The sequence below is a fragment of the Stegodyphus dumicola genome, chromosome 11, assembly GCF_044657685.1.
Source record: "Stegodyphus dumicola isolate Sdum_Otavi_A_Nest chromosome 11, ASM4465768v1".
NCBI classification, from domain to species: domain Eukaryota; kingdom Metazoa; phylum Arthropoda; class Arachnida; order Araneae; family Eresidae; genus Stegodyphus; species Stegodyphus dumicola.
Genome location: NC_140778.1, coordinates 46,286,033 through 46,302,743, shown reverse-complemented (window position 1 = coordinate 46,302,743; position 16,711 = coordinate 46,286,033). Strand labels below are relative to the sequence as shown.

At 33.3% G+C, this 16,711-nt stretch overlaps 1 protein-coding gene across 1 annotated transcript; it reads left to right on the top strand.

Annotated features, from left to right (window-relative positions):
• Positions 1–13,068: 13,068 nt before the first annotated feature.
• On the top strand, positions 13,069–15,765 carry LOC146993930 (uncharacterized). The gene has a single exon (XM_085826641.1). The coding sequence runs from the start codon at positions 14,013–14,015 to the stop codon at positions 15,213–15,215; it is 1,203 nt and encodes a 400-aa protein (XP_085682767.1). The 5' UTR covers positions 13,069–14,012; the 3' UTR covers positions 15,216–15,765.
• Positions 15,766–16,711: the final 946 nt, after the last annotated feature.

Here is a 16,711-nt window from a genome sequence, read left to right as displayed (position 1 = left end):
ATACCAATTTATTTTCACTAGCCTTTATACTGATAACATGCCATATAAAAATGAAAAGAATTATCCTTGAAATTTAGATAAAATGAAGTAACACAATGGGAAAATTTATGCACATGGACATCTTTTTTCTATTGCATGTTGTCTGACATGATCCACAAGTGCCTAAAAATGTACCCAAAGAAACGCATTTCAATATTAACAAAAAATTGTTTACAGATTAAAATTCATTCATTTCATACCAGTATTATAAAGATCATGCATGAAACAAATCTGCTTTCCCATACTTTTAAGTAAAACTTTTATACTGGAAAATAGAGTATATTTCTATAATTAGAAACAAGAAAATACTAATTTGAATGTTCTGCATTCATTTCTAAATCTTTACTCCATTGCCAAATTGTATAATACTGTGATTATAAATAAACTTGCACAATCCTTGCAATTATTGAAGTCAGATTATATATATTTTGTCTCACACTATTCAATTTATTCTATTGACTTCAGATGTCAATGTCAAAATTCTGGAAGTTATTTTAACCAAGAAACAGTAGTGGGCACCGTGCATAAACAACTCATCTAACTTTTTAACAATAGTGATTATAAAATAAAGAAAAAATTATATATCATTCCAACGATATTGCAACTATAGTATAATGTTACATATATCTTTAGCAAACATTCAGATTTTATCTTGACTTTCCAAATTATTATTTATTTTTTAATAAATTTCGATATGCTAATGATTTTCATGTTACATTAGTATAAATTCCACAATTAGCACAGGAAAACAAAATCCGCGCTTTATATTAGAAGAGAAATTTCTTTTCCATATTCAAAACATCTACATTGGCGATGTTTGGCGACGGGTACATTAACCCTAGACTAATTTAATTATAGCTATTATTACAGAAATTAGCAGATACTCAGGTTATTGTACACAAGAATTTCACTTTACTTGCACATTATAAACATCAGAGAAGATATAAACTCTAAATGAAGGCGTAATTAACATTATACTTACTAAGCAAAGTTCAGCGCCTGGACCAAGTTTCCAATTGTCTCTTCGGCAATTATTTACCCATATTTTTCTTCTTTCTTCATTTTTAGGAAATTTTACCAATGTATGACCTTTCCGTGAATGATTTGAACAATTAATAGCTGTACATCCGCCCATTTTACACAAAAAAAAACACAAAAAATTGTTGCACCTTAACCACTCAGCCGCCATTAAATCTCCCACTTGGGAGCGCGAATGCCTGATGATTCAGCCTGGTTTATAGGAGCCTTACTGGCATCAACACTAGTTTGGCGCTTTTTACGGTCCTCGAAACGGAATAGTACCCTTCTAAGAATTCTGAAATTAATCTCTTACAAATTCTAATTCTTCTAAGAATTCTAAAATAAATTCCATACAAAATGGTGCTCTAGAATTTAGATTATGATAATTTTTTTTTTTTTTTTTTTTTAAAGAATTGGGTGGTTTGTTTATATTTGCTTTTCAGCAAATTCCTTTCATCAAATCTCCTGAACTCTCTCTCAATATAATATATTTTATATTGAGAGAGATATATACAGTACAAAGTCCGTAATCCGGAATGATCTATAGTCTGGACCTCAAAGCCACAAACTTTATGCATGCGCGTAAAGAATGTGCATACATTAAGCATGCACGCGTAGAAAAACACATTTAATAAAGTAAGCAAATAAAGATTAAGCTTTTTTTTTTTTTTTTTTTTTTTTTTTGTAAAATTTGATACTTTTTAGATCAGAAAATTGCTCTTTATTTCATAAATTACGGTTTCATATTTTTAATTGTATGATTTCTGCATGTCATCTTACCAGATTTAAATTGATGATCTATAATTCGGAATCGTCGAAGTCCCGACGAGTCTGGATTACAGACTTTGTACTGTATATGTAATGCTTCTATATGCAATTTTATACAAATATTTAGTTACACATGCTACAAAAAGTCCACAAGATTTTAAGATAATTTTTCAATTCCGTTTTATGTAAATGTAATTTTCCTGCTCACATGAATGATTTATCTAAATCTGTTATTTAGAATTTCAAGAAATTCTAACTATTTGTGTAAACTCCATATCTGTATAAAATGGCAAATTAGGAATTTAAAACAAGAATACTATTCAGATATATCTATAGTTCTTTATCTTGCATTAAGTTACAGACTCATAGGTCTTGTCTGGGTCTGGATGACGTGTGTTATGAAATGCTAAAGCATCTGTCCTATAAGTCACTGACTGCCTTTCTCACACTTTACAGTAGAGTGTGGAAGGAGCGTACTTTTCCCAGTGCATGGAAGAGAGCTGTTGTAATTTCTATTGCTAAGGCAGGGACAGATCCAAGCAATCCATCCAACTATCGGCCAATTGCCCTTACGAGTTGCATATGCAGGCTGTTTGAAAAAATGGTAAACAACCGCCTAGTCTACTTCTTGGAAAAGAATAATATTATATCGCCTTATCAAAGTGGTTTTCAAAAGGGAAGAACTACCATAGATAACATGCTCCTTTTAGAGACATCCATTCGAAAAGCTTTTATAAGAAGAAGTCACCTTGTCTCAGTATTCTTTGACATTGAGAAAGCTTATGATAAGGCATGGAGATACAGTATACTTCGGGATCTTCACGACAGTAGCTTGTGCGGCAAACTACCAATTTTCATTCAAAATTTCTTGAACTCTAGAACTTTCCAAGTAAGGATTGGCTCGGTTTTGTCGGATGTTTTTGAACAGGAAGAGGATGTGCCTCAAGGCTGTGTCCTTAGTGTAACCCTGTTCAGCTTAAAAATAAACCCTGTATAAAAAGAACTTCTCACCATCTTGGGATCTCTATATGTTGATAATCTCGAGATTAACTGTCGAGGAGCAGACATGAGATACGTAGAGAGGCAATTACAGATACCTCTAAATAAGATCCAAGAATGGTCAGACAAACAGGGGTTTACATTTTCCAAATAAAAACTTTGTGCGTGCACTTTTGTAGAAAGTGAGATCTCCATCCCGAGTTATATATCAATGGTACAATTATTCCAGTTGCACCTGAAGTAAAATTTTTAGGTGTGACTTTCGACCGAAAATTGACTTTTCTTTCCCATATTTTAAACCTGAGAGAAAAAAATTTAAAAACACTAAATATTTTAAAAGTCTTGGCGAATACATCCTGCGGTGCAGAGCATTACGTTATGCTTCGCATTTACAGAGCGCTTGTCCGGTCTAGACTGGACTATGGATCTGTTGTTTACGGATCCGCTCGATCATCGGTATTGAAAAAACTAGATCCTGTTAACCATCAAGCTCTGCGCCTTTGTTCTGGAGCTTTCAGGATTTCTCCTGTCCAGAGCTTGTATGTTGAACGAACCATCACTTTATCTGAGGCGTGAGCAGTTATCCCTTTTGCAATATTTTAATATTCTACCGCAACCTTGATAATGTGTGTAACTCTTTATTTGAAATACGTTCATCCTGTGTGCCTACCTTTCCTTTAAGAGTTGGCCCTATCATTGAGGAACTCCCCCTCTCTGATATGTGTCCCCAAGCAGTGCAGAATTTAGAAATCCCACCTTGGGAAAATAAACGGATCCGGCTTCTTAATGTTTTCAACCATCACGTGAAGGCAAGCACTAACGACATCGTTTACAGACAACATTTTGCTGAGCACATGCATAAATATAGCAGTTATCTTCCGGTATATACAGATTGATCCAAGTCAAAAGTTCATTTCGAGATGGCATTTGTAATTGAAGATCACATTGAGGGAAGACGCTTGCACCATGCTTTCTCTGTCTTAATATCTGAACTAACTGCCATATATTATAGACTTTTGTACATCTCAAGGATCTGTCACAAAAAGTTTATAGTTTATACAGACTCCTATAGTGTGCTTAAATCATTAGAAGCTTTTTCCAGTACTCAAAATCCAGTAATAGTGCATGTTCTTAAGATTCATATAAACTTAACGAGTCGTGGATATGAAATCCTGTACTGCTGGGTTCCCGGGCTTGTGGGAATAAAACGGAATGAGCTGGCAGATATCACAGAAAAATGTGCTGTTGAACTGTGCAATCGCCTCATTCCTTTTGGAGACATCTGTTGTGTTGTCAAAGAGAAAATCCGAAAAAGAATGGCAGCAACTTTGGGATGTTCAGCTTTAAAACAAGTTGAGAAATGTAAAGCCTAGAATTGAGCATTAGGACTTTACTAGACATCGTAAGGAGGAAGTTCTTTTGACTCGCTTCAGAATTGGTCACACTAGAGTGAAACATAACTACCTTTTAAAAGTTGAGAATGAGCCTGTTTGTTCAAATTGTAATATTTGTTTATCAGTTCGTCATATTTTAATTGAGTGTCCGTATTTTAATAGTCTTCATCAGAAATGTTTTAATAGCTGTGACTTACCTCTCGACCGTTTAATCGGAAGAGAGGCCAATTGTAATTTATTTCATTATTTAAAAGAGACTGGCTTTTATTACTTAATGTAATTTGTTCTGCAGATTGTGTATTGTATTTTACCTGGTTTTATATGACTTCATCCTCTGGATTTGGTACATTTGTCTTTTTTAATTTATTAATAAATTTTTGATTTCATCAAATTAGATCATCTGAACTTGTGTTTGGCGCATCGTAAGCATCTTTGGTTTTTGCGCGAAAAATCTCACGCACTATCTTGCATTAAGCTTTAGATATGTATGAAAGCAGTTAGTCATTAAACAAAACAAAAAAAAAATTTTTTTTTAGCTTTTTCTTTTCATTCTAGCTGTATGTGGAAAAATAAATCACATTTCAACACAAATGTAAACAAACATTTCTTCTTACAGAATGTGCAAAAAATCTCAAAAGTGTCTCTGCGCAACTAGTCAGACATTTAGCATTTCTACTGTATATGAGCTAACCGTCCAATGTTGGACGGGTAGAAACAACCCAAAAGTTCTCTGTTCAATTAAGTTCTATTATCTACACTACAGGAAGTTAGCTTATTACACAAGGACAGAATCACATAAACATGTATAGTTCCAACTATTTTCTAGGATTCAAGCTATTCATATTCTGCAAGCATATATTTGTGACCACTGGGCTAAAATTCTTTTAGAAATTATCAATTTAATTGTGTCGACATGTTAATTTTATAATATAAATTTTGTAATATTTTTACTCAGAAAATATACAATAATATAATTTCATACAGATTTTTACAGTATGCAAGAGAGAATAAAATAAATTAATGTATCATCTTGTTAATTCCTTGAAGCAAATGATCTTGCAGATAATAATATGGTATAAATACAGTACAAAGTCCATAATCCGGACTCGTCGGTACTTCAGCGATTCCGGATTAGGGGTTTTTCCAGATTATAGATCATCAATTTAAATATGGTAAGATGGTATGCAAAAATTATACAATTAAAAATATGAAACCGTAATTTATGAAATAAAGAGCAATTATGATCTACAGGGTATCAAAATTTCCAAAAAAATAAGCTTAATATTTATTTGTTTACCTTATTAAACATTTCTTTCAATGTAAGTTGTTTAAATTGCTTCGTTTTTTTTGCTAATACTTTCTCTTTAATTCTATAAACAGACATATTTTCTTGTTCAGTTACAAAATTCCACTGTTCAAGTCCTGTGTCGAGAATACCGACTAACTTGTCAATCGATATTTTTTCGTTTCCAATAACATCTCTGTCTCTTTCTATTGGAAGCGCGCATGGGTAAACGCTTTACGCGCGTGTGTAGCGGACCGCGCATTAAACGCGCATGCGTAAGTTTGTGGCTTTGAGGTCCGGATTATAGACTTTGTACGGTACATACAACTAGCTACATTATACATACTTTTGTTCATGCATATAGAGGTAGCTGTTAAATCTAGGAAGCATTTGTATTTAATGCAGTTCAGTATCAGTACCAGAGTCGAATCTTATCAAAGACAGATGCTATTATAGTTTAAAAAAAAAGGAAAAAGAGGGAGAAATTCTATTTTGGGGCATCTATTTTAAAGCACACAATGTAGTAGAAATGATTCATCATATATATGCATGATATTAATTTTATCTCGTGGACAAAAGTACTTAGTGAAATGCTAATTTAAACATCTATACTCAAGTCTTATGTGCATATATGCACTTACATTTACAGAAGCATCCACAATTCTGTATGCAAACACATTTATCATATAGTCATGTCACTAGTATTAGTGCATATAACTAGTAAGACAATAAATTTTATAATACTCGAACTTCTTATAATGTGATTAGTTTCCTCTTGACAATTTAAGTATAAAAACAGATTCTAATACAAATGCTTTCTACTTTCTGCATACATTAGTCGATTTTATGTAATCATACTAAGGTAATTATTTATTTGGTTCACGTTACCCAATATAGGTAGCTGTTTAGTATTACACTGTATATCTGTTAAATACTACTAAAAATAATAGAATATGTAATTAACCAATGAGTAAATTCTATTTACATGGTTAGCTTTATCTTGTAGATAACATTCTGAGACATCTATTTTAAAGCACAAAATACAGTCCAAATGATGCATTAGGTATGTTCGTGATATTAATTTTACCTGGTGGCAACAGGACTTAATTAAATGCTAATTTATTTGTACCTATGACTGTTATGTGCATGTATGCACTTATATTTACGGAAGCATTCATAATTCTGCATGTAAACACATTTATATGATAGTCATTTCATTAGTATCAATTAGTGCATATAACCGTCGAGACAATAAATTTTATAATACTCAAACTCCCCCCCCCTTTTTGTGATTAGCTTCCTTTCATTCAATTTAAACAGATTCTAATACGAGTACTTTGCACATTTATTAGTTGATTTTACGTGTTAATACTAAGGTTATTTATTTGGTATATAGGTAGTTGTTTACACTTTATATCTGATAAATACTACTAAAAATAACAAAATATGTAATTAACAATGAGTTATTTCTATTTATATGGTTACCTTTATTTCACAGATAACACTAAGCAACTAACTTCCTTAATAAATCCTCATATGCCTGCATATACATACTTTGCTTGTTCGATGTTGATAACATATACCTGTGTTCTATTTATGTCTGAATATTTCTGTATGCATGTATGTATACTGACTACCAATAAGTATTTGGACACCTATGCAAATCACGATATCTGCGGTCCTAAGGTACGTCACGGACTCCGCCGGTATATATCGTGTAGGAAACAGCATCGGCTTTAGTCGCATGCAAGATGCCTCGCAGTTAGGAGCTCTCTGATTTCGAAAAAGGTATAATTATCGGTTATCACAAATGTGGCCGATCCTTAAGGGACATATCTAGCGATCTGAAGTACCTAAAATCGACAGTGGCCTATGTTATTAAGAAGTGAAAGAAGAGCGGTGATTGTCGGAATGTGCCCCGAGTCGGCAGACCAACGAAACTGGAGATAGAGACCGACGAGTGCTGCCCAGAGAAATTCGGAAGAACCGTACCCAACCGATGGCCCTCATCCGCGAGGAGTTTCTACAGGCATCCGGGAGTATTGTTTCAATGAATACCATCCATAAGGAAGCACATCTACTTGGTTTTCATAATCGTGCTGCTGAACATAATCCTTTGATCACAAAGTCCAATCGCGCTGCTCGGTTAATGTGGTGCAAAGCACATCGAAATTGGACCGTAGATCAGTGAAAATGGTTTCTTTGGAGTGACGAATCAAAGTTCACCCTTTACCGTTCGGATGGCAGGGTCTGGGTCTGGAGTCTACCTGGAGAATGTCTCCTGCCAGAATGCATTGTGCCAACAGTCAAGTTCGGCAGAGGTGGAATTATGGTCTGGGGGTGTTTCTCCTGGTATGGGCTGGGACCCTTGGTCCCCATTCATGGTAAGCTCAACTCCGATGCCTACTGCACTATTTTGGATGACAGTGTGCTTCCTACGTTGTGGCAGTTTTACGTGTTGGACCCCTGTTACTTTTAGGACGACAATGCCAGTTGTCATGTTTCGACGTTAACCAAGGCTTGGTATGGTGCCAATGGAGTTCATCGAATGGACTGGCCTTCCCAGAGTCCAGACCTGAACCCTATCGAGAACCTCTGGGACGAGTTGCATCGCCGAATTCAGGGGTGCACTACCCGTGCAAAATCGGTGAAGGAACTTCTATGTCTTCTCCAAGCCGAGTGGAAGAAAATACCACTAGCTGTCATAAAAAGACTTGTGGAAAGTATGCCCCGGAGGGTCCACGCTGTAATTACCTCTCGTGGAGGCTCTACCAACTATTGATTTTTAATAAAGTTAGTTTTTCTTTTCTATCACAGGTGTCCAAATACTTATTGGTAGTCAGTGTATTTGTATACTTATATGCACTATTTTGCATATTATAGGCAGTGATATTTCTCCAGAGAAGCTTATTGCATATTAAAACATTTTATTTATAGAGAATGCTACTTGAATATTGAACTATCGTATTACTTATGAAACACAGCCAATAAAATATTTAAAATAAGTTATGTGAGTGTGCCTTATTCAGTAAAGGACTGTGTATTAGCATTAATGATATTAACAGAAATAATTATACTATCTTAATTTATGCACATAAATGTGCACAGTGCTTAAAATAGTCTTATTTCAAGTACCTCTTAGGGATTTAATTTACATGAGAATTATGAAAAATGCGTTGCATGTGGCTAAAAGTTGCATATTTAAATTTATTTTAGGCAGAAATCTTAAATGTTACTGATTTGACATTTAATATATCTATCCTTGATGTACTAAGTATGGGTCAGGAGGCACTCAATACAACTCGCAAAACTCATTTCACTTTTTCGACCTGCCTTTTACACACATATAACTTAAGATTTATTTCAGATCAGAATAACTTTTTCAAATAAGTAAACACTATTCAATTTCAAACTTTCATGTTGCGAATTTTAAAGTATTAATAATTAATATCTCCTTAATTTCAATACTTTTTTTTCTCTTTAGATTTTAAGTCTATAAATGATGATAAAAAACATTTACGGTTATAATTTTTTAAACAAAGATATTGAGATTTATTATTTAAGAAAACCAGATTAAAATAGACACAATGTTATTTCAATGAATCCCATGGGGAAAAAATTTAAAATGATTTATTAAACGTAGTTACTTCTATTAAGAGTGTTGTTTTGAAAATATCTGTTGAGTATAATTGCAAAGTAGGATGTCGCCTGAATCAAAATTAAAAATGATTATCAAAATCAAAATTAGAAAGGGCAAAATCTGGCCAGCTTCTTTTAGTCTCTAAAGCTGCATTATTATATAGATATTTAGGCAATGTCTCTATGAATCTAAAAAAAAAAAAAAAAAAAAAAAAAGATTTCTTTTTCTCATCTTGTTGATTTGCATAAACAATCAACTTTCTAAATCATTCTTTAGTCTAAATGGCTTGTTACATAGTATCTCACACACATGAGGTTTCTCTCCTGTGTAAGTGAGCATATGTCCTTTTTAAATGGTATTTATGTTTAAATGATCCATTACATACCTCATATACATGAGATTTCTCTGTAGTATGAATAAGCATGTGGATATTTAAAGTACACTTTTGAGAAAATGACATGTTACATATCTCACACAGACAAGGTTTCTCTCCTGTGTGAATAAGCAGATGCCTGCTTAAATCATACTTTTGTCTAAATGACTTGTTACATACCTCACACACATAAGGTTTCTCTCCTGTGTGAATAAACATATGGTTTTTCAAGGCAAACTTCTGCCTATATGAGTTATTACACATTTCACATACACAAGGTTTCTCTTTTGTGTGAATAAGAACATGCTTATTTAGATCACAGTTTAGTTTAAATGACTTATTACATACCTCGCATACATGAGGTTTCTTTCCTGTGTGAGAAAGCACATAGCTTTTTAAAACATACTTTCGTCTAAATGACTTGTTACTTACCTCACACACATAAGGTTTCTCTGCTGTGTGAATAACCATAGGCTGGTTTAATTTAGCGTTTAGCATAAACATCTTATATATTTCGCGCATATGAGGATTCTGTCTTATGTGAACAAGCATACGCTCATTTAATTCACCCTTTTACCTAACTGATTAGTTAGTTATCTCACATACGAGAGAACTTTCTGTTGGGACGGCAGGTATTAGTTGCTTAAAAAAATTTATTTCTCAGCGTGACATTTAACGTGTCCAAAGAAATGAAATTTTTTCCTTATCTACAGAAACCGGCTAGACTGGAGATTACGGTCCGGTCGCCAAGCGAAGCTAAATTGCGCCAAATCTGGCTTAAATACGAATCAATGCTTTCCGATCATTTATTGCTCATTATAATTTCTTAAATTTCGTGATAAAACGATTTACTCCATTTTGCTACTGTCTTAAAAATGGTATATGATATTATGAAAACTTTTAATATTGTTGATCCTATAAAATACATAGTTATTAACTTTCAAATACTTTGGGTAAAGTGCAGAATCGCCCACTTATTTGTTTGACGCTTTTTACAAGAGTAAGAAGAATTGGATTTTTGTTAATTTTCTTTGTCTTTTTAAGTGAAAATAGGTCGATGTGTACATGGATAGAGTCAAGGGAGTGCGCAATGCGATTTTTGTGCAATTCTGGGATTTTTTTAAAGTGAAAATAAGTCGATGTATACATGAATACCAAGTATGTGCAATTGTTAAAAAAGCACCAAGCAGTGGGTGATTCTGCACTTTCCCCCTTTTTCGTTGTTTTTCTTAAAGTCCTGTTTTAGATATTTTTACATGTTTGAAGGTTTAGATATTTTTGCATGTTTACATGATATATTTTTTGCTTGTTTACAGATTTAATTCAAATTCGCAACCATCTAATATAGCGATATGATGAGTTAGCGATTCTCTAAAACGCGCGAAAACAACCGATTTCGCAATTTTTTTGAAAACGCGCCAAACTGGACCGTAATATTCAGTTTTACCCAGAAACCTTACAATGTTGTTCTGTGTTTTGAATATATTTATTATAAGCAAAGTATTTGTTGGGTGCTTCACAATAACTTTAATTATCTTGCCCAAATGCACAGTATTAAAAAATTGCAATACGTATTGAATACTACACATACTTAGCAGGCGATACACTCACGGCAAGATTTTCGGGAATACATCATGAAAAATGAGTGTTATATTTTGCATAAATGTTATTTCTCACTCTATTACTGATAAAATTTTAATTATGAATCCATGCAATCATGTTATATATGCTACTCCACCAACTGTATGAAATTTTATTTTTCCAGATTTGTTAGTTACCACTTGACTGATTAAAGAATTTACTTATTTAAACGGATTACACAGAATCCGCACACAACATGCAAAATACTTTTCTGAAGTTAAAAAAAACTTCGTATTACTTTATACAAAAATTTGTACTTTCACCGTTTCAACACATAGAAGCGATATATTAGCTTGTAACAAAATGTTTATTTAATTCACTGCTTCAAAACACACAGGGACTAAAACCTGCCAGGAAATAGGTAGAAAGGTACGGTTAATACAGCATGCGTTAAGGTACATTTTGTGTTGCAGAAAGATCTAGCAAGCAATAATTTCGTTCCCAGTTTATTTCACATCGTGTTTATTTCAAGCGTCGCACTATTCACATCCTTGTTTAAGCCATATATAATTGTTTGAGGCACAATATAATTAAATTAAGTTTCGATATTTCTGCAGTTAATACCCAGTATTTGTTTAGAACTTACTTATTTGAAAGTGCTACATAGTATTCAGTTTCACGGTAATTAATTTACGAAGAATTCTGGGCTCTAGTGTAGAATTGGGTGCCCCTTCGATTACCGACAAATTATTTTTTAATTTTGGCTACGAAACCTCATTTCTGGTTACCATGACAGTTTTAACTTTGTTTTATCTTCCTGATTTTTTTAAAAATGAAAATAGATTGATGTGTTCATGGACAAATTTAAGGCAGGGCACAGTGCCTAGTTTGTGCAGTTCTGGGATTTTTTTTTAAGTGGAAACAGGTCGATGTGTAAATGGACACAGAGTTTGTGCAATTCTTTGACTTCTTGTTTTGGTTTTGTGTAGCGGCAATTTCTTGAAATTGTGCCTTCCTGGCACTGATCTTGGCGCCAAATATCAAATTGTAACTTTTACCGTATTTTGCTACACAGGCAGAAAACTTCATATTAATATATTAACAAAACTCCTTATTCATTAATTCAAACTAAAAACGTGAACTGACATACAGACAACACACAAAGAGTAGACAGATGTTGCACCCGCTAATTCTTTGCCTCCTGGTGGGCAAAAAATCAAGCTTAGGTGGGAAGGAAACAGAATTACAGATCTAAATTATCCAGATTTTCAATTTATAAACGTAATCTTAACCAAAGCAAATATGATACCCAATATTTTGCGAAATTACAATACTTACTTGCTTTTTACTTCGTACTAGGTCGTAAAGAACCTGTATTAACCTACATATTCTTATGTAAACAATACCTAAGTGCAGTATATAAATATTTCAATTCAATAAAACCTCACTATCGCAAGCTAAAAAAAAAAAATCGATAATCATCTAAATCCAAACCATCTTATCCAAATTTTCAATTTACAAACATAATATGCACTATAAATCTAAATGTAGACCAAAGAAAATACAAAATAACGCTTTACGCTGTCTAAAATTACTCATCTTCCTAAATATTAACAACTAAATAATATTTCGACTGAAATACATAATTTAAACGAGAGTTTGCCCGATGAATTAACCCAAAAAAAATTCGAAATTATCAATTAAAAACTATGCGTTGATTGGGACGAATAGGCAAAGTTGGCATAGGTATTGTTAGCAACCGCATCATTCATATTCAAATAGCAAGTGCATCATTCGTATTCGAATAAATGCCATCATACGACAAATGCAAGACGAAATGAATTTGTGAGTACCGACCCGTTGTTTCGAATTCACGGACGTAACCGTTACTTGGTAACGAACACATGCGGCTTGCAGCTTGATTTTTCGCCCATGGGTTGCAGAAAGACTTAGTGGGTGCAAAAGAAGACATCTGTCTACTTTGTTTTTCTGTCTTCAGGTCTACGAAAGAAGATATACGTGGAAAAAAATATATGTGTGTATCATAATAAATTTTTAATGAAGTGCTACTAGAAATTAAGGCACGTTTGTATCATTCGCTTGATAAGTCTTCTGTATAATATGTATTGCTGCTTTTATGAAGATAATCACATAAGTATTTTTGCAAGATATTGAATACTGGCTTGAAGCATCCAAGAACTATTTCGGGTTGTATTGGCAAGAAACAACCATTTAATAAGAAGTTGTGTTAAATAAAAACAAAATCTGTACAAATGAACTCTTATTTAATGCAGACCATAAGTAATAGAAACTAGTGAATTAACATTACCAAAAAATTTTAAGATAACACCTGGGCATTAATTAAAAGAAATGTTAAATAAGATTATACCGGTGACTCTGTTGTGATTTTGATTGAATAGTACTTTCATTGGGTTATTTAGCTCTGCTTCCCTTGCCACACCTGTTATTAGATTAGGAACTTTTTGAATTAATCCACTCTGGGTCATTCTTGTAGGCATTTGTTCTCCTCAGAGACTGGCATGAGTAGTTTACCGCAGCTTTCTCGACTGCTGTTGTGCTAGTTCATCATAATATCTGGATGCTGCAATTCTCTCCATTCAAACTTTACATACAGCTGATGCACGTGGTTACAATTCAAATAGCAGTCATATGCCACCTTGAGCATGCATTGTGAAATTTATTTCCAGAAATCCTAACAACCACAGGGTGAAATTTCTATTAATCAATCCCTGTTAATCTATGCAAAATAAAAATATCATCATGACATATGAAGCAAGTTATATGATATCAATGTACCCTTATATGTATATATAGAACACTTTGTATAACAGATAAACTTCATGACTGGGAGCTACATAACAGATCATTTTCAGAAAGCGATATTTTAAATGCATGAAATTCATATCCATGCAGGACAGAAATGTGATGTGTGAGGTGCACAATCAATCATTTGAATCAAACAATACTTCGAACAAGCTAATGTTTACACACACGCTGCATAAACCTCATGTCTGTGAGGTGTGTAACAAATCATTTACCCATAAGGGTAGTTTGCTCAAGCATATGCTTATTCACACAGAAGAGAAACCTCATGCATGTGAGGTCTGTAACCAGTCATTTAGATACAAGGGTGATTTAACTAGGCATATGCTTATTCATACAGGGGAGAAACCCCATGTGTGTGAATTATGTAACAAATCATTTAGTCGAAAAGGCAATTTAAAAACCCATGTGCTTTTTCATACACGGCAGGAACTTAATGTGGGTGAGGCACATAACAAGTCTTTTACTCAAAAGAGGTATATAATTCGCCGTATGCCTAGACGCCTGGGAAAGGAACCTTATGTATGTGAAGTATGTAATAAATCATTTAGTTATAAGTGCAATTTAAAAGTGCATATGATGATTCACACAGGAGAGAAACTTCATGTATGTAAGGTATGTAATAAGTCATTTACTCAAAAGCCCGCTTTAAACAACCATATGTTTCTTCACACAGGAGAGAAGCCTCATGTGTGTGAAATATGTAGGAAGTCATTTAGAATGAAGAGTGATTTAAATAGGCATATGCTTTTTCACACAGGAGAGAAACCTTTTGATTGTGAAGTATGTAAGAAAGCATATAGACAGAAATGGGAATTAAACTTGCATATGCTTATCCACACAGGAGAGAAACCTTATGTGTGTGATGTATGTAACAAATCATTTAGATCGAAGTGGGAGTTAAATGCACATATGCGTGTCCACACAGGCGAGAAACCTTATGTGTGTGAAATATGCAACGAATCATTTCTGTATAAAGGTTATTTAAGGGAGCATATGTTTGTTCACACAGGAGAGAATGTGTGTGAAATATGCAACAAATCATTTCTTCGTAAAGGTTCTTTAAAAGAGCATATGTTTATTCACACAGGAGATAAACCTTATCCATGTGAAGTGTGTAAAAAATCATTTCGACAGATTGCTTCTCTAAGGAGACATTTGCGTATTCACACTGGAAAGAAACCTCATGTCTGTGAGGTATGTCAAAAATCATTCGCTCGTAAAGATATGTTAAACAAACATATGCGTATGCACACAGGCGATAAACCTTGATTATGCTATGTGTTAAAATGGCATTTAACTCTTTGAACACAAGATTTTGAGTCTAAAACCAGAAATTCCTGAAAACTATAATGAGAATTATTTATTTAAAATTAAAATAATTTTTTAGTATTTTTAATTAAAATTAATAAAACAGCATTCTGGTATTATAAATTAAAATACCAGAATGCTGTTTTTTAATATACTAATTTGATTTCGTGGACATATTTCAAGATGCACATATATGCATTCAGTGATGCCACAAGAAGCCATAAAGTATGGCCTTGTTGGGTGGAGAATTAGACATTTCATTTAAACACTCTTTTGCATATTCCCACAAGAGAGAAACTTTGTGTGTACGAGATATATAGGATGTCAAAATCAGAGTTTACACAAGAATGTTCATATCCACATAGCAGAGAATAAGTCATGTTATATAATAACTTGTTCAGTAGGAAGAAGAATTTAAAGAAACTTGTACTTTCTTAGTAAAAAGCATTATTATACATGCAATAAGGATTTGTCTATGCTGTAAAATAACCTCATTAAATCAGGTATGTAATTTGTTGTTTATTCTAAATGCTTAATAAACCATTTATTTGTTTCTATAAACCATGTCCTTCATTAAGGAGGATGAGAATTAAAAATATTTCATTTAAGCAGGATGAGTATGGCTGTGAGATGCCTAGATGATTTTAAAGGAATGTTGCTCTAAAGCAATATTTTATCCTCAACATATAACAAGCCAACCTACGAGTGAGAGATTTAAAGCAATATCTTCTTAGGCTGACTGAAAAACCTTAGACTGATCAATAATCAGAATCAGGTGGATTTAAGGGTTTTACATTCCCTCTACTGTCTAATTATAAATTTTTTATACTGAATTGCACATTTTGTGCCATTTGTGGTATCTTCTTTACCACTGCACACTGACATTTTTCGCTTCCTCATCAAAAGTGAACCTTTCAGTAGTTACGCATTAAATAATGAGAATGTCCAAAGATAAGCCATGTCGCTTTTGTCATATTCAAATAACCTATCCTAACCTAAATCCATTGATGTAGGAAGTAAGAAGGAGAGACCCTAACTGGTTTTCCCCACACACATCTTCGAAACACTGGTAATCCCTTCATGGCGACCAAAACGTTTAGTGACTTACTATTAAGATTAATAAGTTTTGACATGATTGGATGTAAATATTGTGTAATTACTTCGTAAATGTACATATCAGTGTGTCTTTTCTTTTCTAAAATATTTCAGAGTTCTACGTATGTGAAAAGAATACATTTTCAAACAACATTTTACTCTGAATGAAATTAAATGCTATACAGTCAAATGTCTTTAATCCGGACTCGTCGAGACTTCGGCGATTCCAGATTATCGGTTTTTCTAGATTATGGATCATTAGTTTAAATCTGGTAAGATGGTATTCAGAAATTATAAAATAAAAAATATGAAACCGTAATTTATGAAATAAAAAGCAATTATGATCTGAAGGGTATCAAACT

Coding starts and splice junctions, on each gene's coding strand:
- LOC146993930 (XM_085826641.1), top strand. CDS start 14,013: ATGAAATTCATATCCATGCAGGACAGAAATGTGATGTGTGAGGTGCAC.